Source organism: Somniosus microcephalus, chromosome 4 (assembly GCF_052327205.1).
Source record: "Somniosus microcephalus isolate GS21.2 chromosome 4, FLI_Smic_1.0, whole genome shotgun sequence".
Classification (NCBI taxonomy): Eukaryota; Metazoa; Chordata; class Chondrichthyes; order Squaliformes; family Somniosidae; genus Somniosus; species Somniosus microcephalus.
The window spans coordinates 9,911,768-9,939,222 of record NC_140990.1 but is presented as its reverse complement, the minus strand read 5'-3'; the positions used below and the strand labels follow the sequence as shown (position 1 = coordinate 9,939,222).

The following is a 27,455-nucleotide window of genomic DNA, read 5'->3' as shown; positions in this document are numbered from 1 at the left end:
ATCAGTGGAAACATTCTCACCGCATCCACCCGATCAAGCCCCCTCACAATCTTATATGTTTCGATAAGATCGCCTCTCATTCTTCTGAACTCCAATGAGGAGAGTCCCAACCTACTCAACCTTTCCTCATACGTCAACCCCCTCATCTCTGGAATCAACCGAGTGAACCTTCTCTGAACCGCCTCGAGAGCAAGTATATCTTTTCTTAAATATGGAAACCAAAACTGCACGCAGTATTCCAGGTGTGGCCTCACCAATACCCTGTATAACTGAAGCAAGACTTCCCTGTTTTTATACTCCATCCCCCCCGCAATAAAAGCCAAGATTCCATTGGCCTTCCTGATCACCTGCTACACCTGCATACTAACCTTCTGTGTTTCATGCACCAGGACCCCCAGATCCCTTTGTACTGTAGCACTTTGCAGTTTCTCTCCATTTAGATAATAACTTGCTCTTTGATTTTTTCTGCCAAAGTGCATAACCTCACACTTTCCAACATTATATTGCATCTGCCAAATCTCTGCCCACTCACTTAGCCTGTCTATGTCCTTTTGCAGCTTTTTTATGTCATCCTCACTCATTGCTTTCCCTCCCATCGTTGTATCGTCGGCAAACATGGATATGTTGCACTCGGTCCCTTCCTCCAAATCATTAATATAGATTGTAAAGAGTTGGGGTCCCAGCACTGACCCCTGCGGAACACCACTAGTTACTGATTGCCAGCCCGAGAATGAACTATTTATCCCAACTCTTTGTTTTCTGTTAGATAGCCAATCTTCCACCCATGCCAGTATATTACCCCCAATCCCGTGATTTCTTATCTTGATCAGTAATCTTTTGTGTGGAACCTTGTCAAATGCCTTTTGGAAGTCCAAATACACTACATCCACTGGTTCCCCTTTATCCACCCTGTATGTTACATCCTCAAAGGATTCGAGCAAATTTGTCAAACGTGACTTCCCCTTCAGAAAACCATGCTGACTCTGTCCTATTTAAATTATGCTTATCCAAATGATTGGCTATCTTTGTTTTCTGTTAGATACTCCGTCCAACAGAGTTGCAACTGTTCGGAGGTCTATAGACTACGCCCACTAGTGTTTTTTTCCCCTTATTATTCCTTATCTCCACCCAAACTGTTTCACTATCCTGATCCTTTGACCCAATATCATTTCTGACTATTGCAGTGATTCCATCCGTGAATAACATAGCAACCCCACCTCCCTTTCCTTCCTGTCTGTCCTTCCTAATTGTCAAATACCCTTGTATGTTTAGTTCCCAGTCATGATTATCTTGCAGCCATGTTTACGTAATGGCCACCAGATCATACCCATGTGTAGTTATTTGTACCGTCAACTCGTCAATTTTGTTACGAATGCTGCGTGCATTCAGATAAAGAACTTTCAAATATGTTTTGTGACAATTTATTCCTGCTTTTACCCCTTTTACTACTTTACCTTTATCATTATACATTCTGTCCCTTCCTGACACGCTCTGGTTTTTAATTCCCCCACTGCTACCTTGCTCTATTGCATTCTCTGCTGTCATTTTTATTTTTCGCTCTCTTAAAACCTCCGCCCCACTAATTAGTTTAAAGCCCTCTCGACAGCCCTAGTTATTCGATTCGCCAGGATTCTAGTCCCAGCACTGGCCAAGTGAAGTCCGTCCCAACGGAACCGCTCTCTCCTGGTTTTGACCCCCTCTGTCAGATCTCCCCTGAACCTTAGCTGGGCAGGTGGAAGGGGTATCAGTGGGAGAGCATTGTGGGGGTCGTGATCATAAAAACATAGAAGATAGGAACAGGAGTAGGCCATTCGGCCCTTTAATGAGATCATGGCTGATCATCCAAATTCAGAACCCTGTCCCTGCCTTCTCCCCATATCCCTTGATCCCTTTAGCCTTAAGAAATATATCCAACTCCTTCTTGAATAGCCATGATCTCATTGAATGGCGGAACAGGCTCGAGGGGCCGAATGGCCGACTCCTGCTCCTACCTAACAACAGAAAATGCTGGAAAAACTCAGCAGGTCAGGCAACATCCGTGGAGAGAAATTTGAGTTGACGTTTCAGGTTGGACCCTTCTTCAAAACTGAAAAGAAAAGAAACTAGATCGGAGGCAGGGCTGCGATCGGACAAAAGAATAAAAGAAACAAAAGAAGTAAAAGAGATTAGAAGCTAGACGAGATAGTAATAGGCTGGGATTAGGTGTAAAGTGTACTGGCAGGGCAAGAGATAGCTGCCAGGTGTGAGAGAAACAAAAGGAAAGGGGGGGGGGGAAAGGAGTGGAACAATTACAAGAGAAAATGAAATGGGGGCCGAGCTTATGATCTGAAATTGTTGAACTCGATATTTAAGATAGGTCAACCAGTTTTGGCCTGGGACTACCGCACAGAGAAATGGCAGCCAGGAAGGCTGCAGACTGCCTAATCGGAAGATGAGGTGCTGTTCCTCGAGTTTACGTTGAGCTTCCGTGGAACAATACAAGAGGCCAAGGACGGTGAGGTCCGAGTGGGAATGGAGCGGTGAATTAAAATGACAGGCGACCGGAAGCTCGGGGTCACCCTTACGGACTGAACGGAGGTGTTCCGCAAAGCGGTCACCCAATCTGCGTTTGGTCTCCCCAATGTAGAGGAGACCGCATCGTGAGCAGCGAATACAGTATACTAGATTGCGAGAAGTACAAGTAAATCGCTGTTTCACCTGGAAGGGGTGTTTGGGGCCCTGGACAGTGGGAAGGGGGGAGGTATAGGGGCAGGTGCTACATCTCCTCTGCTTGCACGGGAAGGGTGCCAGGCGAAGAGGAAGGGCTGTTTGGGGTGATAGAGGAGTGGACTAGGGTGTCTCGGAGGGAGCGGTCCCTGTGGAATGCTGGGAGGGGAGGGGAAGATACGTTTGGTGGTGGGATCACTTTGGAGGTAGCGGAAATGCCGGAGGATGATCCGTTGAATGTGGAGGCTGGTGGGGTGAAAGGTGAGGACAAGGGGAACCCTATCGTGGTTCCGGGAGGGAGGGGCAGGGGTGAGGGCAGAAGTACGGGAGATAGAACTGACACGGTCGAGGGCAGTGTCAACCACAGTAGAGGGGAATCCTCGGTTGCGGAAAAAGGAAGACATGTCTGAAGCACTGGTGTGGAAGGTGGCGTCATCGGAGCAGATACGGCGGAGGCGGAGAAACTGGGAGAATGGAATAGAGTCCTTACAGGAAGCGGGGTGGGAGGAAGTGTAGTCCAGGTAGCTGTGGGAGTCAGTGGGCTTGTAGTAAATATTGGTCGATAACCTATCCCCAGAGATGGAGACGGAGAAGTCGAGGAAGGGAAGGGAAGAGTCCGAGATGGACCATGTGAAGGTGAGGGAAGGGTGGAAATTGGAGGCAAAGTGAAAGTAATTGTCAAGTTCGGGGCGAGAGCAGGAAACGGCACCGATACAGTCATCAATGTATCGGAAAAAGAGGTGAGGGAGGGGACCCGAGTAGGACTGGAACAAAGATTGTTCCACATAGCCCACGAAAAGGCAGGCATAGCTAGGACCCATGCAACACCTTTGATTTGGAGGAAATGAGTGGAGTTAAAGGAGAAGTTGTTCAATGTGAGAACAAGTTCAGCCAGGCGGAGGAGGGTCGTGGTGGATGGGGACTGGTCGGGCCTCTGTTCAAGGAAGAAGCGGAGCGCCCTCAGGCCATCCGGGTGGGGGATGGCGGTGTAGAGGGATTGTATGTCCATGGTGAAAAGGAAGCGGTTGGGGCCAGGAAACTGGAAACTGTTAAAGTGGCAGAGGGCGTCCGAAGAGTCGCGGATGTAGGTGGGAAGAGACTGGACAAGGGGAGAAAAGATAGAGTCAAGATAGGAAGAGATAAGTTCTGTAGGGCAAGAACAGGCTGAAACGATGGGTCTACCAGGGCAGTCCTGTTTGTGGATCTTGGGAAGGAGGGAGAAGCGGGCTGCATGCAGGTATTTAATTGAGTTAGTTCAGTTAGGCAGTCTGCAGCCTTCCGGACTCAATATCGAGTTCAACAATTTCAGATCATAAGCTCGGCCCCCATTTCATTTTCTCTTGTAATTGTTCCACTCCTTTCCCCCCCCCCCTCCCTTTTGTTTCTCTCTCACACCTGGCAGCTATCTCTTGCCCTGCCAGTACACTTTACACCTAATCCCAGCCTATTACTATCTCGTCTAGCTTCTAATCTCTTTTACTTCTTTTGTTTCTTTTATTCTTTTGTCCGATCGCAGCCCTGCCTCCGATCTAGTTTCTTTTCTTTTCAGTTTTGAAGAAGGGTCCAACCCGAAATGTCAACTCAAATTTCTCTCCACGGATGTTGCCTGACCTGCTGAGTTTTTCCAGCATTTTCTGTTGTTATTTCGGATTTCCAACATCTGCAGTATTTTGCTATCCTGCTCCTATCTTCTATGTTTCTAAAATAGACTCTGCTGACTCAGCAAACCTTATTTGTTTTGCTGTTTTTTGGCTGACTAAATAAAAGTTTTTTTTGGCTGCATGCAGGTATTTAATTGAGTTAGTTCAGGCTTGCTGTCAGTCCTGGCCCTGGTCCCGCCCCTTCCTGCACCTCATTGGCTGACACCGCTGTCAATCGACACCACGAGGGGGAAGGGAGGGTGATTGACAGGTGACGATTGATAGAAGCGCCTGCCCGCGCTGTGATTGGTGCAGGGGAAGGCAAGTGGGCGTGTCCGGCCCCCGGGCCCACGTGGGGGAGTCAAAGGTTGGCTGCAGCGCATGCGCAGCCCGCCTCGCACCGTTGGGAAGCTTTTCAAATATTTTATTTGCGAAACAAATTGAAAACACTCATTAATTCCCCCAACCTCCTCCCCTCTAAAGTGCGATTATTATTATTATTGTTTTTCCTCATTTGTGTGGGGTGTCTTTTTTTTACCTTGCGGTGGCGTGCGCCGATCCAACCGACCCCTGGTCGTTGCGTGCTGGCGTCAGCGCGTAATCGGAGGGGGGTGATTGATGCGAGGCGCCCGCCAATCAGGAGCGCGGAAAACGCTGGGAGGACCGGGCGGGCTGACGGTCCTCCAACCACTGGTGGCGCGGGAGGGAGGGGGGCGTGACCTCGGTGGGCTGAAGGCCGCTTTCCTGCTTTCATTGTCTGCAGGAGCTGTTAAAGGGAAGGGGAGGAGGGGGTGGAAAAAACCCCAGCTTGTGAGTGTTTATTCCTTTGCATTACCTTTATTGTAAGGCTATTCATCAACTGCATTCATTTAAAAATAAGTGAACCTTTTCTCTTTTTGACTTTTATCCAGAACAACGAGCCCTGGTGCTGTGAACATTTTGGTGGGCAGCCACTTTTAAAGGGACAAAGACCAGCATTCTTCCTCCTCTCTCTCTCTCTTGTGAGTATTTGTGGTGGGTGAGAGGGGGGGTAGGGGTGAGTCAAAGGGGACTGCGGCCCCTTTTCAACAAAAACAATTGCTTGGCCATTTAAAGGGGAATGGGTGCCCCCTGGGTATTTAAAGGGGCAGCGCCTCTCTCTGTATCATGTAAGAGCAGGGAGGTTCTGCTTGAACTGTACATAAACACCAGTTAGGCCACTGCGTGCAGTTCTCGTCGTCCCCATTGCAGGAAAGATGTGACTGTGTGCTCGAGACGGGAGATTTACGAGGATGTTGCCAGGACTAGAGAATTGCAGCTACAAGGAAAGATTGAATACATAGAAACATAGAAGATAGGAGCAGGAGTAGGCCATTTGGCCCCTCGAGCCTGCTCCGCCATTTAATGAGATCATGGCTGATCATCCAAATTCAGTACCCGGTCCCTGCCTCCTCCCCATATCCCTTGATCCCTTTAGTCTTAAGAAATATATCCAACTCCTTCTTGAATATATTTAATGAATTGGCTTCCACTGCCTTCTGTGGTAGAGAATTCCACAGGTTCACCACTCTCTGGGGGAAGAAATTCCTCCTCATCTCTGTCCTAAATGGCTTACCCCTTATCCTTAGACTGTGACCCCTGCTTCTGGACTCCCCCGCCATCGGGAACATCCTTCCTGCATCTAGTCTGTCTAGTCCTGTTAGAATTTTATAAGTTTCAATGAGATCCCCTCTCATTCTTCTAAACTCCAGCGAGTATAAGCCCAATCGACCCAATCTCTCCTCATACGTCAGTGCCTCTCTCTTTCTCTGTATCATGTAAGAGCAGGGAGGTTATGCTTGAATGTTTGGACCAAGGCTGTAATGAGGTCAGGAGCTGAGTGGCCCTGGCGGAACCCAAACTGGGCGTCAGTTAGCAGGTTATTGCTGAGTAAGTGCGGCTTGATAGCACTGTCGACGACACCTTCCATCACTTTGCTGATGATTGAGAGTAGACTGATGGGACGGTAATTGGCTGGGTCGGATTTGTCCTGCTTTTTGTGGACAGGACATACTTGGGCAATTTTCCACATTGCCGGGTAGATGCCAGTGATGTTGCCAGGACTAGAGAATTTCAGCTACAAGGAAAGATTGAATACATAGAAACATAGAAGATAATCTACATCCTAGGGTACTTAAGGAAGTGGCCCTAGAAATAGTAGATGCATTGCTGGTCATCTTCCAAAATTCTATGGACTCTGGAACAGTACCCATGAATTGGTGGGTAGCTAGTGTTACCCCACTGTTCAAAAAAGGTGGCAGAGAGAAAACGGGAAATTATACACCGGTAAGCCTGACATCGGTAGTGGGGAAAATGCTAGATGTAATAGCAGAGCACTTGGAAAACAGTGACCGGATCGGACAAAGTCAACATGGATTTACAAAAGGTAAATCGTGCTTGACTAATCTGCTGGAATTTTTTGAGGATGTAACTGGTAAAATAGATAAGGGAGAACCAGTGGATTTGTTTTATTTGGACTTTCAAAAGGCTTTCGATAAGGTCCCGCATAAGAGATAGAAACATAGAAGATAGGAGCAGGAGTAGGCCATTCGGCCCCTTGAGCCTGCTCCGCCATTCAATGCAATCAGTGCTGATCATCCAAGTTCAGTACCCTGTCCCTGCCTTCTCATTTCTGTCCTAAAAGGCCTACCCCTTATCCTTAGACTGTGACCCCTGGTTCTGGACTCCCCGACCATCGGGAACAACCTCCCTGCATCTAGTCTGTCCAGTCCTGCCAGAATTTTATAAGTTTCAATGAGATCCCCTCTCATTCTTCTAAACTCCAGCGAGTACAAGCCCAATCGACCCAATCTCTCCTCATACGTCATTCCTGCCATCCCAGGTATCAGCCTGGTGAATCTTCGCTGAACTCCTTCCATGGCAAAACATCCTTCCTCAGATAAGGCAACCAAAACTGCACACAATACTCAAGATGTGGTCTCACCAAGGCCCTGCACAACTGCAGCAAGACATCCTTGTTCCTGTACTCAAACCCTCTCGCTATGAAGGCCAACATACTATTTGCCTTCTTAACCGCCTGCTGCAATTGCATGCTCACCTTCAGCGACTGGTGCACAAGGACACCCAGGTCTCGTTACACTTCCCCTTCTCCCGATCTATTGCCATTTAGATAATAATCTGCCTTCCTGTTTTTGCCACCGAAGTGGACAACCTCACATTTATCCACATTATTATATTGCATCTGCCATGCTTCTGCCCAATCACCCAACCTGTCCAAATCATCCTGGAGTTTCTCGACATCCTCCTCACAGCGCACACGCCCACCCAGCTTTGTGTCATCTGCAAATTTGGAGATATTACATCTAGTTCCCTTGTCTAGATCATTAATATATATTGTGAATAGCTGGGGTCCAAGGACCGGTCCCTACGGTACCCCACTAGTCACTGCCTGCCACTCGTAAAGGGACCCGTTTATTCCAACTCTTTGCTTTCTGTCTGCCAACCAGTTCTCTATCCAAGTCAATACCTTGCCCCTAATCCCATGTGCCTTAACTTTACACGCTAATCTCTCATGCAGGACCTTATCGAGGGCCTTCTGAAAGTCCAGATACACCACATCCACTGGTTCTCCCTTATCTATTTTACCAGTTACATCCTCAAAAAATTCCATTGGATTAGTCAAGCACGATTTACCTTTTGTGAATCTATGTTGACTTTGTCCGATCCTGTCACTGTTTTCCAAGTGCTCTGCTATTACATCTTTTATAATGGACTCTAGCATTTTCCCCACTACCGATGTCAGGCTTACCGGTCTGTAATTCCCCGTTTTCTCTCTACCACCTTTTTTGAATAGTGGGGTAACATTAGCTACCCTCCAATCCATGGGTACTGTTCCAGATTCCATCGAATGTTGGAAGATGATCAGCAATGCATCTACTATTTCTACGGCCACTTCCTTAAGTACCCTAGGATGTAGATTATCAGGCCCTGGGGATTTATCGGCCTTCAATCCCATCAATTTCCCTAACACCATTTCCCTACAAATACTGATTTCTTTCAGTTCCTCCCTTTCATCAGACCCTATTTTCACCAGCATCTCTGGGAGGTTATTTGTGTTCTGGACTCCCCGACCATCGGGAACAACCTCCCTGCATCTAGTCTGTCCAGTCCACAAGACAGAACCAAAATATGTATTTAGTTGGTCAGCCATTTCTTTGTTCCCCATTATAAATTCCACTGATTCTGACTGCAAGGGACCTACGCTTGACTTCACCAATCTTTTTCTCTTCACATATCTATAAAAGCTTTTACAGTCAGTTTTTATGTTCTCTGCAAGCTTACTCTCGTATTCTATTTTCCCTTTCTTAATTAATCGCTTTGTTCTCCTTTGTTGAATCCTAAACTGCTCCCAATCCATTGGATTACTGCTTTTTCTGGCCAATTTATATGTCCTCTCCTTGGATCTTATGCTATCCCTAATTACCCTAGTTAGCCACAGTTGAGTCACCTTTTTTGTTTTATTTTTATGCCAAACTGGGATGAACAAATTCTGTAGTTCATCCATGCGGTCTTTGAATGTTTGCCATTGCCTATCCACCGTCAACCCTTTGAGTGACATTCCCCAAGCAATCCTACCCAACTCGCGCCTCAGACCATCGTAGTTTCCTTTATTTAAATTCAGTATCTAGTCTCTGATTCAACAACTTAGAATTCTTCATTAAGATGGAGAATTATCATATTATGATCGATCTGACCCAAGGGGCCTCGTACAACAAGACTGTTAATTAATCCTTTCTCGTTACATAATACCCAGTCTAAGATGGCCTGATCTCTGGTTGGTTCCTCGACATATTGGTCCAGGAAACCATCCCGTAAACACTCCAGGAATTCCTCCTCCACAATATTGTTACTAATTTGGTTAGCCCAAATTAAGGTATAATTTTGTATGCTTCAATGAGATCCCCTCTCATTCTTCTGAATTCAAGAGAATACAGGTCTAGTTTACTCAATCTCTTCCCATACGACAGTCCCACCATCCCAGGAATCAATCTCGTGAACCTTCGTTGCACTCCCTCTATGGCAAGTATATCCTTCCTTAGGTAAGGAGACCAAAATTGTATACAGTACTCCAGGTGTGGTCTCACCAAAGCCCTAAATAATTGGAGGCAGCGTTGGTGGTACCTCTCCAGTGCTTTGAGGTGCACTGGAGAGGTACCACCAACGCTGCCTCCGCAAGATCCTGCAAATCCATTGGCAGGATAGACGCACCAATGTCAGTGTTCTCGCTCAGGCCAACATCCCCAGCATCAAAGCTTTGACCACGCTCGATCAGCTCCGATGGACGGGTCACATTGTCTGCATGCCCGATACGGGACTCCCAAAACAAGCGCTCTACTCGGAGCTCCGGCAAGGCAAGAGAGCCCCAGGTGGACAGAGGAAATGCTTCAAAGACACCCTCAAAGCCTCCTTGAAAAGGTGCAATATCCCCACCAACACCTGGGAATCCCTGGCCCAAGACGGCACAAAGTGGAGAAGAAGCATCCGAGAAGGCGCCGAACACCTCGAGTCTCTTTGCCGGGGCAAGCGGAAGCCAAGCGCAAGGAGCGCACGTCAACCCAAGCACCCCACCCACCCGCTCCTTCAACTACCGTCTGCCCCACCTGTGTGAACTTATCAGTCACCTGAGAACTCATTTTTAATGTGTAAGCAAGTCATCCTCAGTTCCGAGGGAGTGCCTAAGAAGAAGATATAATTGGAGTAAGACTTCTTTACTCCTGTACTCAAATCCTCTTGTAATGAAGGCCAACATACCATTTGCCTTCTTAACCACCGGACGTCCCAAAGTGCTTTACAGCCAATGAAGTACTTTTGAAGTGTAGTCACTGTTGTAATGTGGGAAACGCGGCAGCCAATTTGCGCACAGCAAGCTCCCACAAACAGCAATGTGAAAAAGGCCAGATAATCTGTTTTTTCGTCATTTTGATTGAGGGATAAATATTGGGATCAAAACACCGGGGATAACATCTTCGAAATAGCACCACGGGATCTTTTACGTCCACCTGAGGGAGCAGACGGGGGCCTCGGATTAACGTCTCATCCGTCAGACGGCACCTCCGACACTGCAGCGCTCCTTCATTACTGCCCCTCCGACAATGCGGCTCTCCCACAGCATTGCTTCCCCCGACAGTGCGGTGCTCCCGCAGTACTGCCCCTCCCCTGGACCTGATGGCTTACATCCTAGGGTCTTGAGGGAAGTGGCAGTAGGGATTGTGGATGCATTTGTAATAATTTTCCAAAACTCCCTGGACTCAGCAAAGGTCCCGGCAGATTGGAAAACTGCTAATGTAAAACCCTTATTTAAAAAGGGTAGTAGGCAGAAGGCTGGAAGCTATAGACCAGTTAGCCTAACATTTGTGGTTGGTAAAATGTTGGAGTCCATTATTAAGGAGACAGTAACGGGACAGTTGGATAAACATAATTTAATAGGACAAAGTCAGCATGGTTTTATGAAGGGGAAGTCATGTTTGACAAATTTGCTTGAGTTCTTTGAGGAAGTAACGTATAGGGTGGATATATGGGAACCAGTGGATGTAGTGTATTTAGACTTCCAAAAGGCATTTGACAAGGTGCCACACAAAAGATTATTGCTCAAGATAAAAAATCATGGGATTGGGGGTAATATTCTGGCATGGGTGGAGGATTGGCTATCTAACAGAAAGCAGAGAATTGGGATAAATGGTTCATTCTCAGACTGGCGATCAGTAACTGGTGGTGTTCCGCAGGGGTCAGTGCTGGGACCCCAACTCTTTACAATCTATATTAACGATTTGGAGGAGGGGACCGAGTGTAACATATCCAAGTTTGCAGATGATACAAAGATGGGAGGGAAAGCAGTGAGTGAGGAGGACATAAACCTGCAAAGGGACATAGACAGGCTAAGTAAGTGGGCAGAGATTTGGCAGATGGAATATAATACTGGAAAGTGTGAGGTTATGCACTTTGGCAGGAAAAATCAGAGAGCAAGTTATTACCTTAATGGCAAGAAACTGGAAAGTACTGCAGTACAAAGGGATCTGGGGGTCCTGGTGCACGAAACACAAAAAGTTAGTATGCAGGTGCAGCAGGTGATCAAGAAGGCCAATGGAATCTTGGCTTTTATTGCTAGGGGGATGGAATATAAAAACAGGGAGGTATTGCTGCAGTTGTACAAGGTATTGGTGAGACCACACCTGGAATGCTGCATACAGTTTTGGTATCCATACTTAAGAAAAGACATACTTGCTCTCGAGGCAGTACAAAGAAGGTTCACTCGGTTAATCCCGGGGATGAGGGGGTTGACATATGAGGAGAGGTTGAGTAGATTGGGACTCTACTCATTGGAGTTCAGAAGAATGAGAGGCGATCTTATCGAAACATATAAGATTGTGAAGGGGTTGGATCGGGTGGATGCGGTGAGGATGTTCCCAATGATGGGTGAAACTAGAACTAGGGGGCATAATCTTTGAATAAGGGGCTGCTCTTTCAAAACTGAGATGAGGAGAATCTTCTTCACTCAGAGGGTGGTAGGTCTGTGGAATTTGTTGCCCCAAAGAGCTGTGGAAGCTACATCATTAAATAAATTTAAAACAGAAATAGACGGTTTCCTAGAAGTAAAGGTAATTAGGGGTTACGGGGAGCGGGCAGGATATCAGACATGAGGCTAGGTTTGGATCGGTCATGGCCCTGTGGGTAGTGGAGCAGGCCCAGGGGCCGTGTAGCCTGGTCCTGCTCCCACTTGTATTCTAATTCTGTGTTAGATTTCAGGAGATGGTTCTATTCACAGGGATTAGTGGAGACCTCGGGAACAGGCTGCCAACTAGGAGTCCTTCAAGAGTAAATTGGGCCTGTTCCTGGCTGGGGTGGAGATCACCTTTTACAGAAGGTAAGTACTGCAGGAAATACAGGGACAGAGTGATCTCCTGGATGAGTTTCGATCGCCTAGATGGGTCGGAGAGGAATTTCCCAGATTTTTTTCTCCCAAATTGGCCATTGGGTTTTTTATCTGGTTTTTCGCCTCTCCCGGGAGATCACATGGGTTCGGGTGGGATGGAGAGTGGAAGTAGATTTGAGGTTAGGATCAGATCAGCCATGATCTTATTGAATGGCGGAGCAGGCTCGAGGGGCAGATTGGCCGACTCCTGCTCCTATTTCTTATGTTCTTATGTTTGACTCAGATACACACTGGTCCTGGAGATGGACCCTCCCGCACTCACCCCCCGACCCTCCCGCGCTCGCCCCCCCCGCGCTCGCCCCTCCCGCTCTCGCCCCCCCGCGCTCGCCCCTCCCGCGCTCGCCCCCCCGCCCCTCCCGCGCTCGCCCCCCCCGCCCCTCCCGCGCTCGCCCCCCCGCCCCTCCCGCGCTCGCCCCCCCGCCCCTCCCGCGCTCGCCCCCCCCGCCCCTCCCGCGCTCGCCCCCCCGCCCCTCCCGCGCTCGCCCCCCCGCCCCTCCCGCGCTCGCCCCCCCGCCCCTCCCGCGCTCGCCCCCCCGCCCCTCCCGCGCTCGCCCCCCCGCCCCTCCCGCGCTCGCCCCCCCGCCCCTCCCGCGCTCGCCCCCCCGCCCCTCCCGCGCTCGCCCCCCCGCCCCTCCCGCGCTCGCCCCCCCGCCCCTCCCGCGCTCGCCCCCCCCGCCCCTCCCGCGCTCGCCCCCCCGCCCCTCCCGCGCTCGCCCCCCCGCCCCTCCCGCGCTCGCCCCCCCGCCCCTCCCGCGCTCGCCTCCCGCGCTCGCCCCCCGCCCCTCCCGCGCTCGCCCCCCCGCCCCTCCCGCGCTCGCCCCCCCCGCCCCTCCCGCGCTCGCCCCCCCGCCCCTCCCGCGCTCGCCCCCCCCGCCCCTCCCGCGCTCGCCCCCCCGCCCCTCCCGCGCTCGCCCCCCCCGCCGCTCCCGCGCTCGCCCCTCCCGCGCTCGCCCCCCCCGCCCCTCCCGCGCTCGCCCCCCCCGCCCCTCCCGCGCTCGCACCCCCCCGCCCCTCCCGCGCTCGCCCTGATGGGGCTCTTCTCAAGTAAACCAAGCGGTGCAATAATACACCCCCAGAATCAAGGCCCTGCTCCTGGGGAAGGTGATCAGGCCCCAGGAACCAGTACAAGTGAATAAAGTCAGGGTCGAGGCCCTGCTCCTGGAGAAGGTGATCAGGCCCCAGGAACCAGTACAAGTGAATAAAGTCAGGGTCAAGGCCCTGCTCCTGGGGAAGGTGATCAGGCCCCAGGAACCAGTACAAGTGAATAAAGTCAGGGTCAAGGCCCTGCTCGTGGGGAAGGTGATCAGGCCCCAGGAACTCTGAGATGAGGAGAAACTTCTTCACTCAGAGCGTGGTAGGTCTGTGGAATTTGCTGCCCCAGAGAGCTGTGGAAGCTACATCATTAAATAAATTTAAAACAGAATTAGACAGTTTCCTAGAAGTAAAGGGAATTAGGGGTTACGGGGAGCGGGCAGGAAATCAGACATGAGGCTAGGTTCGGATCGGTCATGGCCCTGTGGGTGGCGAAGCTGGCCCAGGGGCTGTGTAGCCTTGTCCTGCTCCTACTTCTTGTGTTCTAATTCTGTGTTAGATTTCAGGAGATGGTTCTATTCACAGGGATTAGTGGAGACCTCGGGAACAGGCTGCCAGCTAGGAGTCCTTCAAGAGTAAATTGGGCCTGTTCCTGGCTGGGGTGGAGATCACCTCTTACAGAAGGTAAGTACTGCAGGAAATACAGGGACAGAGTGATCTCCTGGACGAGTTTCAATCGCCTAGATGGGTCGGAGAGGAATTTCCCAGATTTTTTCTCCCAAATTGGTCATTGGGTTTTTTAACTGGTTTTTTGCCTCTCCCGGGAGATCACATGGGTTCGGGTGGGATGGAGAGTGAAAGTAGATTTGAGGTTAGGATCAGATCAGCCATGATCTTATTGAATGGCGGAGCAGGCTCGAGGGGCCGATTGGCCTACTCCTGCTCCTATTTCTTATGTTCTTATGTAACCAGTACAAGTGAAGCGACTCCTTCTCCCGGAGATTTATTAAACGTGAATACTCCAAGAGTTGACCAAAAATCAGGTGAGTAATATTAATCAAGGAGTCAATTTCTGCTGTAAGAAGGGATGATACCTTAGCAGGTTCCTCTAATGAGGCCATATGGGTAGAACTTAAAAACAAAAAGGGGGCAAGCACTTTGCTGGGAGCGTACAATAGGCCCCCAAACAGTAAGGGGGAGATAGAGGAACAGATATGTAGGCTAATCTCAGAGAAGTGTAGAAATAATAGGATAATAATTGTTGGGGATTTCAACTTCCCCAATATTAACTGGGATAGTCAGAGTGTGAAAGGCTTAGAGGGTGTGGAATTCTTAAAGTGCATCCAGGAGAGCTTTTTCAACCAACATGTAGAAAGTCCTACAAGAGAGGGGGCAGTACTGGACCTAATTCGAGGGAATGTAGCAGGGCAAGTGGTAGAAAAGTTAGTAGGAGAGCATTTTGGTGACAGTGACCATAATTCGGTGAGATTTAAAGTAGTTACAGAAAAGGATAAAAGATGGACCGGAAATAAATGTTCTAAATTGGGGGAAGGCCGATTTAATATGATAAGGCAGGATCTGGCCAAAGTGGACTGGGATCAGCTACTTGTAGGAAAATCCACATCAGAGCAGTGGGAGTCTTTCAGAAAGGAAATAGAGAGAGTACAACGCCAGCATGTTCCCGTAAAGGTCAAGGGTGGGACCAACAAGCCCAGGGATATACAAGAATGGATTAGGGGAAAAAAGGGAGGCTTTTGGCAGATAGAAAGGACTAAAAACAGTGGAAGCCCTAGAGGAGTATAGAAAGTGCAGGGGGGTACTTAAAAAAGAAATTAGGAGAACGAAGAGGGGGCATGAAAAAACACTGGCAGGCAAAATAAAGGAAAATCCCACGATGTTTTATTAGTATATTAAGGGCAAGAGGATAACCAGGGAAAGAGTAGAGCCCATTAGGGACCAAAGTGGCAATCTGTGTGCAGAGCCAGAAGATGTAGGTGAGGTTTTAACTTAATATTTTGCATCTGTGTTCACTATGGAGAAGGACGATGCAGGCATAGAAATCAGGCACGGGGATTGTGATATACTTGAACAAATTAGTATTGAGAGGGAGGAGGTACTAGTGGTTTTAGCGGGCTGATAAGTGGATAAACCCCCAGGCCCAGACGAGATGTATCCCAGCCTGCTGTGTGAGGCAAGGGAGGAGATTGCAGGGGCTCTGACACAAATTTTCAGAACCTCTCTGGCCACAGGGGAGGTGCCAGAGGACTGGAGAACAGCTAACGTAGTACCATTATTCAAGAAGGGTAGTAGGGATAAACCAGAGAATTACAAGCCAGTGAGCCTAACATCAGTGGTAGGGAAATTATTGGAAAAAATTCTGAGGGACAGAATTAGTCTCCACTTGGAGAGGCAAGGATTAATCAAAGATAGTCAGCATGGCTTTGTCAGGGGGAGATCATGTCTAACCAATTTGATTGAATTTTTCGATGGGGTGACTAGGTGTATGGATGAGGGCAGTCCAGTTGATGTAGTCTACATGGACTTCAGTAAGACTTTGGACAAAGTCCCACATGGGAGACTGGTCAAGAAGGTAAGAGCCCATGGGATCCAGGGCAATTTGGCACATTGGATCCAAAATTGGCTTAGTGGCAGGAGGCAGAGGGTGATGGTCGAAGGTTGTTTTTGTGACTGGAAGCCTGTGTCCAGTGGTGTACCGCAGGGATCGGTGCTGGGTCCTTTGCTGCTTGTAGTGTACATTAATGATTTAGATATGAATGTAGGAGGTATGATCAGTAAGTTCGCAGATGACACAAAAATTGGTGGAGTGGTAAATAGCGAGGAGGGAAGCCTCAGGCTGCAGGAGAATATAGATGGGTTGGTTAGATGGGCAGCACAGTGGCAAATGGAATTTAACCCTGAAAAGTGTGAGGTGATGCATTTTGGGAGGACTAACAAGGGAATACACAATGAATGGTAGAACCCTAGGAAGGACAGAGGATCAGAGGGACCTTGGTGTGCATGTACATAGATCCCTGAGGGCAGCAGGACAGCTAGATAAGGTGGTTAAGAAGGCATATGGGATACTAATATTCTATGCCTCGGCTAATGAAGGCAAGAGCAGGGAGGTTATGATGGAGCTGTACAAAACGCTAGTTAGGCCACAGCTGGAGTACTGTGTGCAGTTCTGGTCGCCACACTATAGGAAGGATGTGATTGCATTGGAGAGGGTGCAGAGGAGATTCACCAGGATGTTACCTGGGCTGGAGCGCTTCAGCTATGAAGAGAGACTGGACAGGCTGGGGTTCTTTTCCTTAGAGCAGAGAAGGCTTAGGGGGAACCTGATTGAGGTGTACAAAGTTTTGAGGGGCATAGATAGGGTAGATAGAAAGGAACTTTTCCCCTTAGTAGAGGGGTCAATAACCATTAGTTTCAAGGTAAGGGGCAGGAGGTTTAGAGGGGATTTGAGGAAAACCTTTTTTCCCCCAGAAGGTGGTTAGAATCTGGAACTCACTGCCTGAAAGGGTGATAGAGGCAGGAACCCTCACAACATTCAAGAAGCATTTAGATGAGCACTTGAAATGCCATAGCATACAAGGCTACGGACCAAGTGCTGGAAAATGGGATTAGAATAGACAGGGCTTGATGGCCGGCGCAGGCACGATGGGCCGAAGGGCCCCTTTCTGTGCTGTATAAATCTATGACTCTATGGTAGCACTCTTGCCTCTGAGGCATAAGGTTGTGGGTTCAAGTCCCACTCCAGAGACTTGAGCACAAAAATTCAGGCTGACACTCCAGTGCAGTACTGAGGCACTGTCAGAGGTGACGTCTTTCGGATGAGACATTAAACTGAGGCCCTGTCTGCTCTCTCAGGTGGATGTAAAAGATCCCATGGCACTATTTTGAGAAAGAAAGACTTGCATTTATAGAGTCATAGAGTAATACAGCACGGATAGAGGCCCTTCGGCCCATCGTGCCCGCGCCGGCCATCAAGCCCTGTCTAATCTAATCCCATATTCCAGCATTTGGCCTGTAGCCTTGTATGCTATGGCATTTCAAGTGCACATCCAAATGCTTCTTAAATGTTGTGAGGGTTTCTGCCTCCACAACCCTTTCAGGCAGTGAGTTCCAGACTCCAACCACCCTCTGGGTGAAAAAGTTCTTTCTCAAATCCCCTCTAAACCTCCTGCCCTTTACCTTGAATCTATGCCCCCTAGTTATTGACCCCTCTACTAAGGGAAAAAGCTCCTCAGCATCCATCCTATCTATGCCCCTCATAATTTTGTACACCTCAATCATGTCCCCCCTCAGCCTCCTCAGCTCCAAGGAAAACAAACCCAACCTGCCCAGTCTCTCTTCATAGCTGAAGCGCTCCAGCCCTGGTAACATCCTGGTGAACCTCCTCTGCACCCTCTCTAACGCGATCACATCCTTCCTGTAGTGTGGCGACCAGAACTGCACACAATATTCCAGCTGTGGCCTAACCAGTGTTTTATACAGCTCCATCATAACCTCCTTGCTCTTATATTCAATGCCTCGGCTAATGAAGGCAAGTATCCCATATGCCTTTTTTACCACCTTATCCACCTGTTCCGCCGCCTTCAGGGATCTGTGTACTTGCACACCCAGATCCCTCTGACCCTCCGTCTTGCCTAGGGTCTTTCCATTCATTGTGTATTCCTTTGCCTTGTTAGTCCCCCCAAAGTGCATCACCTCGCACTTTTCCGGGTTAAATTCCATTTGCCACTGTTCCGCCCATCTGACCAACCCATCTATATCGTCCTGCAGACTGAGGCTACCCTCCTCGCTATTTACCACCCTACCAATTTTTGTATCATCCGCGAACTTACTGATCATACCCTTTACATTCATATCCAAGTCATTAATGTAGACCACAAACAGCAAGGGACCCAGCACCGATCCCTGTGGTACCCCACTGGCCACAGGCTTCCAGTCACAAAAACAACCTTCGACCATCACCCTCTGCCTTCTGCCACTAAGCCAGTTTTGTATCCAATGTGCCAAGGCACCCTGGATTCCATGGGCTCTTACCTTCTTGACCAGTCTCCTGTGCGGGACTTTATCGAAGGCCTTACTGAAATCCATGTATACCACATCCACTGCGTTACCCTCATCCACACACCTAGTCACCCCCTCAAAAAATTCAATCAAATTAGTCAGACATGATCTTCCCTTGACAAAGCCATGTTGACTATCCCTGATTAATCCTTGCCTCTCCAAGTGGAGACAAATTTTGTCCCTCAGGATTTTTTCCAATAATTTTCCTACCACTGATGTTAGGCTCACTGGCCTGTAGTTCCCCGGTTTTTCCCTACTACCCTTCTTGAATAATGGTACTACATTAGCGGTTCTCCAGTCCTCTGGCACATCCCCTGTGGCCAGAGAGGTCCTGAATATATGTGTTAGAGCCCCCGCAATCTCCTCCTTTGCCTCACACAGCAGCCTGGGATACATTTCATCCGGGCCTGGGGATTTATCCATTTTTAGGCCAGCTAAAACCGCCAATACCTCCTCCCTCTCGATGTTAATATGTTCGAGCATATCACAGTCCCCCCGCCCTATTTCTATGTCTACATCGTCCTTCTCCATAGTGAAAACAGATGCAAAAAATTCATTTAGAACCCCTCCTACATCTTCCGGCTCCACACACAGATTGCCACTTTTGTCCCTAATGGGCCCTATTTTTTCCCTAGTTATCCTCTTACCCTTAATATACTTATAAAACATCTTCGGATTTTCCTTTATTTTGCTTGCCAGTGTTATTTCATGGCCCCTCCTTGATCTCCTAATTTCTTTTTTAAGTATCCCCCTGCACTTTTTGTACTCCTCTAGGGCTTCCTCCGTCTTTAGCCTTTTGTATCTACCAAAAGCCCTCCTTTTTTTCCTAATCCATTCTCGTATATCCCCTGACATCCAAGGTTCCCTGTGGTTTTTGGAACCACCCTTGACCTTTACGGGAACATGTTGCCATTGTATGATCTCAATCTCGCTTCTGAAAGCCTCCCATTGCTCCGATGCGGATTTTCCTACAAGTAGCTGATCCCAGTCCATTTTGGCCAGATCCTGCCTTATCCTATTAAAATCGGCCTTCCCCCAATTTAGAACCTTTATTTCCGGCCCATCCCTGTCCTTTTCCATGGCCACCTTAAATCTTACCATATTATGGTCACTATCACCAAAGTGCTCGCCTACTAGCACTTTTTCCACTTGGCCGGCCACATTCCCTAGAATTAGGTCCAGTACCGCCCCCTCTCTTGTAGGACTTTCTACATGCTGGCTCAAAAAGCTCTCCTGGATGCACTTTAAGAATTCTACACCCTCTGAGCCTTTCACACTCTGACTATCCCAGTTAATATTGGGGAATTTGAAATCCCCCATTATTATTACCCTATTATTTGCACATTTCTCTGAGATTTGCCTACATATCTGTTCCTCTATCTCCCCCTGACTGTTTGGAGGCCTATAGTACACTCCCAGCAAAGTGCTTGCCCCCTTTTTGTTTTTAAGCTCCACCCATATGGCCTCATTAGAGGACCCTGCTAATATATCATCCCTCCTTACTGCAGTAATTGACTCCTTAATTAATATTGCGACACCCCCTCCTCTTATACCTCCCCCTCTGTCTCGCCTGAAGATTCTGTACCCCGGAATATTGAGCTGCCAGTCTTGCCCTTCCCTCAACCATGTCTCCGTGATAGCAACAATATCATACTCCCATGTGTTTATCAACACCTTCAGTTCATCCACCTTATTTGCAAGACTCCTTGCATTAAAATAGATGCCATCCAGCCTTGCCCTTATATATTTGCCCTGTCTACCAAGCTGACTTGTTTTTTTCTCTATAATTGGCAGCACATCCCCCCCTATTTCAGCTCCCCTCTGTATCCCATCCCCCTGCCAAGTTAGTTTAAACCCCCCCCAACAGTGCTAGCAAACCTCCCCGCAAGGATATTTGTCCCGCTCTGGTTCAGGTGCAACCCGTCCGACTTGTACAAGTCCCACCTTTCCCAGAAGCAGGCCCAGTGATCCAGGAAAGTAAAACCCTCCCCCCTACACCAACTCTTTAGCCACGCATTCATCTGCTCTATCCTCCCATTCCTATACTTACTAGCACGTGGCACTGGGAGTAATCCAGAGATTACAACCTTTGAAGTCCTGCTCTTTAATCTGTTACCTAGCTCCCTAAATTCTTGATGCAGGACCTCATCCCTCTTTTTACCTATGTCGTTGGTACCAATGTGGACCACGACCATTGGCTGTTCACCCTCCCCCTCCAGAATGCCCTGCAGCCGCTCAGTGACATCCTTGACCCTGGCACCAGGGAGGCAACAAACCATCCTGGATTCACGTCTACGGCCACAGAAACGCCTATCTGTTCCCCTTACTATAGAATCCCCTACCACTATTGCTCTCCCACTCTTTTTCCCCCCTTCCTGGGCAGCAGGAGCACCCCCAGTGCCAGGAAGTTGGCTGCTGCTGCCTTCCCCTGGTGAGTCATCCCCCTCAACAGTATCCAAAGCGGTATACTTGTTTGAAAGGGGGATGCCCGCAGGGGTTCCCTGCACTACCTGCCTGCCTTTGTTGCTCCGCCTGATGGTCACCCCCTGTGCTGCCCTGCCCTGAGGCGTGAACAACTCGCTAAACGTGCTATCCACGAGCCTCTCAGCATCGCGCATGCTCCAAAATTCATCCACCTGCAGCTCGAGCACCGCAATGCGGTCTGCAAGTAGCTGCAGCTGGATGCATTTCCCGCACACATGGTCGTCAGGGACACTGGCAGCGTCCCTGATTTCCCACATGGAGCAAGAGGAGCAGAACACGGGTCTGAGCTCTCCTCCCATGACTTACTCCTTTAATTAATTTAAAAATTTATTCAATACCCCAGTTACAGGTATACTCTAGGGCGCTTTATTTACCAACTGTCCCCACTACACCAGAGACCCTAGAAATTTAACACCACAGAAGTCAAGCTTGTATTGAAAAGAGAGAACTACTCACCAACCAATCACTTACCTGCTCCCTGGTGAGGTCACACACTGATTACTTTTTACCTCTCTCCTCTGCTGTTGATTTGGTAGGCCTCTGCCTTGGCGCCGGTTTTTATACCGGGCTCACCTCCTCCGCTGCTGCTCTCCCCCGAACTGGTCGGGCCTCTGCCTTGGCGCCGGTTTTTATACCGGGCTCACCTCCTCCGCTGCTGCTCTCCCCCGAACTGGTCGGGCCTCTGCCTTGGCGCCGGTTTTTATACCGGGCTCACCTCCTCCGCTGCTGCTCTCCCCCGAACTGGTCGGGCCTCTGCCTTGGCGCCGGTTCTAATACTGGGCTCACCTCCTCCGCTGCTGCTCTCCCCCGAACTGGTCGGGCCTCTGCCTTCATATAGTGCTTTCATGACCAGCAGACGTATTGAAGTGCTTTACAGCCAATGAAGTACTTTTGAGGTGTAGTCACTGTTGTAATGTGGGAAAGAGCAGGGGAAATATCCCCGGTGTCCGAGCCAATGTTTATCCCTCAATCAATGTAACAAAAGGATAATAGCAAAATACTGCGGATGCTGGAAATCTGAAATAACAGGAAATGCTGGAAACTCTCAGCAGGCCAGGCAACATCCGTAGAGAGAGAAACAGAGTTAACAAAAAGATAATCTGGTCATTATCACATTGCTGTTTGTGGGAGCTTGCTGTGCGCTATTTGACTGCCGCATTTCTTACATTACAACAGTGACTACACTGCAAAAGTACTTCATTGGCTGTGAAGCACTTTGGGTCGTCCGGTGGTGGTGAAAGGCGCTATAGAAATGCAAGTCTTTCTTTCTTCACTGGTCTCACCAGTGACCGCTTCTGGCTGATGGTTGATTGACAGACGATAGTCCGCGCATGCGCACAGGGAGCGGCGGTTTGGACCGAGTCCAGCACAGCGACTCCTCCCGGTCACCAAGGGCAACAACCGCGCATGCCCAGAGGAGACCAACCCCCCCTCCCCCACTCAGATGCGGCCGGACCTGCTGTGATTTCCAGCAAAAAAAATGTTTTTTGTCTTTTTTTGTTTTTCATACAGACCCCAGCATCTGCATCATTTGACCCCTTGTGACCCCACCTCATTGCTCTTTGATGTAATGTTTTCCTGACTGACCTGTTTGGACACCATTTACACCTTTGATTGCTGTGATTATCTCTCTGCCGAGGTGTGATAAATGGCAGTTAGAAAGATTACCTGTAAACATCTGACATTATTCTCTGACTATATAAGCTGTGTCTTTATGCATCTCTCCACTTCACCTGACGAAGGAGCAGCGCTCCGAAAGCTTGTGATTTCAAATAAAGCTGTTGGACTATAACCTGGTGTTGTGTGAAGCCTATTATGTGGCACTTGTCGAACGCCTTTTGGAAATAAATGTACACCACGTTAACCGCATTGCCCTCATCAACCCCATCTGTTACCTCATCAAAAACTCAATCAGAATCAGAGCGGCTGGGCCCGGCGGACGTGCGGCCAGGGCCCAGGCACCAGGAAACCCAGAGTGCAGCGCCTCCCCCATCTGAGCCGCCGCTTCCCGGTTTCTTCAGCTGGTTCCACCGAGTCCGAATCGGGAAAAGGACAGGAGCCAGGCTCCCAGAATGGCCCGCGGCCCCGGGGAGCATGCGCACTCTCAGCGGGGAAATCAGCGCATTGGATAGAGCGGTTTCTGGGGCACGGGGGATTGTGGGTGCTGCGGCCGCCATTAGTCAGCGGCTGTTGGGAAGAGTTTTATTTCAGGCTGACGGAAGGTAGGTCCCTGGCCGCCTGTGTAGGTCTTTTTGTTGCTTCATTGTTGAGGATGTAACTAGTAAAATAGATAAGGGAGAACCAGTGGATGTTGTGTATTTGGACTTTCAGAAGGCTTTCGATAAGGTCACGCATAAGAGATTAGCGTGTAAAGTTAAAGCACATGGGATTGGGGGCAAGGTATTGACTTGGATAGAGAACTGGTTGGCAGACAGAAAGCAAAGAGTTGGAATAAATGGGTCTTTTTCCGAGTGGCAGGCAGTGACTAGTGGGGTACCGCAGGGATCGGTCCTTGGACCCCAGCTATTCACAATATATATTTATGATCTAGACAAGTGAACTAGATGTAATATCTCCAAATTTGCAGACGACACAAAGCTGGGTGGGCGTGTGTGCTGTGAGGAGGATGCTGAGAAACTACAGGATGATTTGGACAGGTTGGGTGATTGGGCAGAAGCATGGCAGATGCAATATAACGTGGATAAATGTGAGGTTATCCACATTGGTGGCCAAAACAGGAAGGCAGGTTATTATCTGAATGGCATTAGATTGGGAGAAGGGGAAGTGCAACGAGACCTGGGTGTCCTTGTGCACCTGTCGCTGAAGGTAAGCATGCAGGTGCAGTAGGTGGTTAAGAAGGCAAATGGTATGTTGGCCTTCATAGTGAGAGGGTTTGAGTACAGGAACAAGGATGTCTTGCTGCAGTTGTACAGGGCCTTGGTAAGACCACATCTTGAGTACTGTGTGTGGTTTTGGTCGCCTTATCTGAGGAAGGATGTTCTTGCCGTGGAAGGAGTTCAGCGAAGATTCACCAGGCTGATACCTGGGATGGCAGGAATGACGTATGAGGAGAGATTGGGACGATTGGGCTTGTACTCGCTGGAGTTTAGAAGAATGAGAGGGGATCTCATTGAAACTTATAAAATTCTGACAGGACTGGACAGACTAGATGCAGGAAGGATGTTCCCGATGGTCAGGGAGTCCAGAACCAGGGGTCACATTCTAAGGATAAGGGGTAGGCCATTTAGGACAGAAATGAGGAGGAATTTCTTCACCCAAAGAGTGATGAACCTGTGGAATTCTCTACCACAGAAGGCAGTAGAGGCCAACATATTAAATATAGTCAAGAAGGAGTTGGATACATTTCTTAAGGCTAAAGGGATCAAGGGGTATGGGGAGAAAGCAGGGCCCGGGTACTGAATTTTGATGATCAGCCATGATCGCATTGCATGGCGGAGCAGGCTAGAGGGGCCGAATGGCCTACTCCTGCTCCTATCTTCTATGTTTGTATGTTTCTATGCTTCAGTTTGAGATGGAGGAGAAGCTGCTGGGTTTAACCCCCAGTACTCCTGAGCCCAGGAGGACCCAACAATTTCCAATGTGAGACTGTCAAGGGAGGTGGATTCTAGGGGAGATCAGGTTGTTACACAGACACTGTCCGTACAATGTAAAAGAGTATTGTTTTAGGAACAAGTATTTCTGTAGAGGCTTTTAATCCAGTTTACATCTACAGATTTGTTTTAATTCATTCTTGGGATGTGGGCGTAGCTCGCAAGAGCAGCAAATATTGCCAATCCCCAGTTGCCCGTTGAGAAGGGGGTGGTGAGTCACCTTCTTGAACTACTGCAGTCTGTGTGGTGAAGGTATTCCCACAAAGTTGTTCGGTAAGGAGTTCCAGGATTATGACCCAGCAACAATGAATATATCTGAGTCAGGATGATGTGTGACTTGGAGGGGAACTTGGATGTGATGGTGCTCCCATGCAACAGCTGCCCTTGTCCTTCTAGGTGGAGGTTGCGGGTTTTGGAGGTTCTATCAAAGTTCTGGTCGAGTTGCAGATGTATAAAGTTCCTTTCCTTCGCCCCCTCCCACTCCCACCTCTCTCTCTCTCTCTCCCCTCCCATAGAGGCCAGAGTCTTGTGTAGGCCCAGACCAGGTGGTGGATTCCCTTCCCTGAAGGACATCAGTGAACCAGTTGGGTTTTTACGACAATCCGGCAGCTTTCATGGTCACTTTTTCTAGTGCCGGCCCCACAATTGACCAGATTCATTGAACTCAATTTCACAACCTGCCTTTGTTTTCTTGTGGGTTGTCTCTCATGCTCCCTGTTTTAAATTAATTTTACAGGGCACTGGAAGGGGAAGATTTACAGACGGTAAGCTCAGACCAAACATCACATCAAGATCTGACAGAGTCACTCAACTCATCGGATCTGAATATCACCAGCCTCTGAACATGGAAGCAAAAAGCACCATTCACAGCGGGGAGAAACCGTACACGTGTTCTGTGTGTGGACGAGGCTTCAGCCGATCTTCTGGCCTATCGAGACACAAGCGTATTCACACTGGGGAGAGGCCGTTCACCTGCTTTGAGTGTGGGAAGGGATTCACTGAGTCATCTGACCTTCAGACACACCAGCGTGTTCACACCGGGGAGAGGCCGTTCACCTGCTCTGAGTGTGGGAAGGGATTCACTAATTCATCTCACCTACTGAGACACCAGCGTGTTCACACCGGGGAGAGGCCGTTCACCTGCTCGGAGTGTGGAAAGGGATTCACTAATTCATCTCACCTGCTGACACACCAGCGAGTTCACACTGGGGAGAGGCCGTTCACCTGCCCTGTGTGTGGGAAGGGATTCACTCTGTCATCCAAACTGCTGACACACCAGCGAGTTCACACTGGGGAGAGGCCGTTCACCTGCCCTGTGTGTGGGAAGGGATTCACCGAGTCATCCAGCCTGCTGAATCACCAGCGAGTTCACACTGATGAGAGACCATTTAAATGCTCGGACTGTGGGAAGTGCTATAAAACTTACTGGGATCTGACATACCATCAAAATGTTCACACTGTGGAGAGGCCGTTCAGGTGCTCTCACTGCGGGACTGGGTTCAGGCGATCATCTGAGCTCACTGTACACCAGCGCACTCACACTGGGGAGAGGACGTTCACCTGCTCCGTGTGTGGGAAGGGATTCACTCAATCATCCGACCTGCTGAGACACCAGCGAGCTCACACTGGGGAGAGGCCGTTCACCTGCTCCGTGTGTGGAAAGGGATTCACTCGCTCATCCCACCTGCTAAGACACCAGCGAATTCACTCTGATGAGAGACCATTTAAATGCTTGGACTGTGGGAAATGCTATAAAAGTTCCGGGGAACTGACATACCATCAAAGTGTTCACACTGTGGAGAAGCCGTTCACCTGCTCCGTGTGTGGGAAGGGATTCACTCGCTCATCCCACCTGCTGAGACACCAGCGAGTTCACGTGTGAATGCAGGGGTTGGATTCTATTGTTTTTGCTGCTGTTAATCACATCCAGGACTGAACCATGTTCATTCTGATAGTTGGGGTTTGTTTCTGCTGATGTTAATAACTCCTGTAACTGGGCTGGAGTTTAATATTCTGGATAGGTGTCAAATAAATCAGCTTTGCTTTAAACACATTGCTGTAGATTTTTGTCTTTCCCACCTGAGTGTTTAGCGTCACCTGGCTGGAGCTCAGAAAGGACAAACTGGGGGAGGATCGTACGGTGGGAACAGGACTCCAGCCTGGACACAGTCCTTCAGGGCCACACTGAGAGGGGCAAACGGCACTTTGGTCTTTCTCATCTCTCTTCACTGACAGCAAAGTCCCCATGAGGGTTAATCTCGAGGCGTGTGAGAAATGTGTCCCAGCCACTCTTTGCCATGGTTCAGAGCTCCTAGGCACGGAACAGGAGGCTCCTTTACGAATGTAGCCCAGTGCTTTTAGTTTAATGGCCTTATTAACCTGTGTCGCTACTTTTAGTGATTTGTGTATCTGTATCCCTGGATCCCTCTGCTCCTCCAGCCCTTTTAGACTCGGGGAAAATTCGGTGATGCCCCCATTGGGTCGCTAACGTCGTTGGGGCTAATTTTAGCGCCCCGAAAATGTTAGCGCCCCTGCACATTAAATTCAGTGGTAGCACCCCAGGCAGGAGGCGGGGTGCTACTGGAAGCGCTCCCCTCCTTGAGGCGCTACCAGTGAATTTTACGGCGCTTCGTGTAACAGCACCACGCCCGTCGGCACATAGCACCGGGTCATAGCAGACCTCCCTCCCTGATTAAAGGGGAGGGGCCTAGCACTGCGCACACCGGGGCCCTGCTGGAACACCAGGGAGTGGGGTGTCGGATCAAGAGGAGCGCCGGGCTGAGCGATCGCGGCCGACACCCCGAAGAAGAAAGGGGAAGGGGGCAGCTGCTGGCAGTCGGCCAAAATAAAAAGTTGCCGCCCGACACCTGCCCTTTAAGTGGCGTCGCCACGGCTGCAGGAATGACCCCTGACCCTGTCGGACATATCGTCCGGCGA

At 49.4% G+C, this 27,455-nt stretch overlaps 2 protein-coding genes across 2 annotated transcripts in view; one reads left to right on the top strand and one right to left on the bottom strand.

Annotated features, from left to right (window-relative positions):
- The window catches only part of LOC147118264 (uncharacterized), a 202,759-nt gene that overhangs the window by 14,650 nt on the left and 160,654 nt on the right, over window positions 1-27,455 (bottom strand). The gene's annotated exons all lie outside the window — the stretch shown is intronic.
- Window positions 5,076-26,569, top strand: LOC147118268 (uncharacterized). The gene is made up of 3 exons (XM_085984358.1): window positions 5,076-5,156; window positions 5,258-5,347; window positions 25,255-26,569. The coding sequence occupies exon 3, from the start codon at window positions 25,363-25,365 to the stop codon at window positions 26,398-26,400; it is 1,038 nt and encodes a 345-aa protein (XP_085840484.1). The 5' UTR covers window positions 5,076-5,156; window positions 5,258-5,347; window positions 25,255-25,362; the 3' UTR covers window positions 26,401-26,569.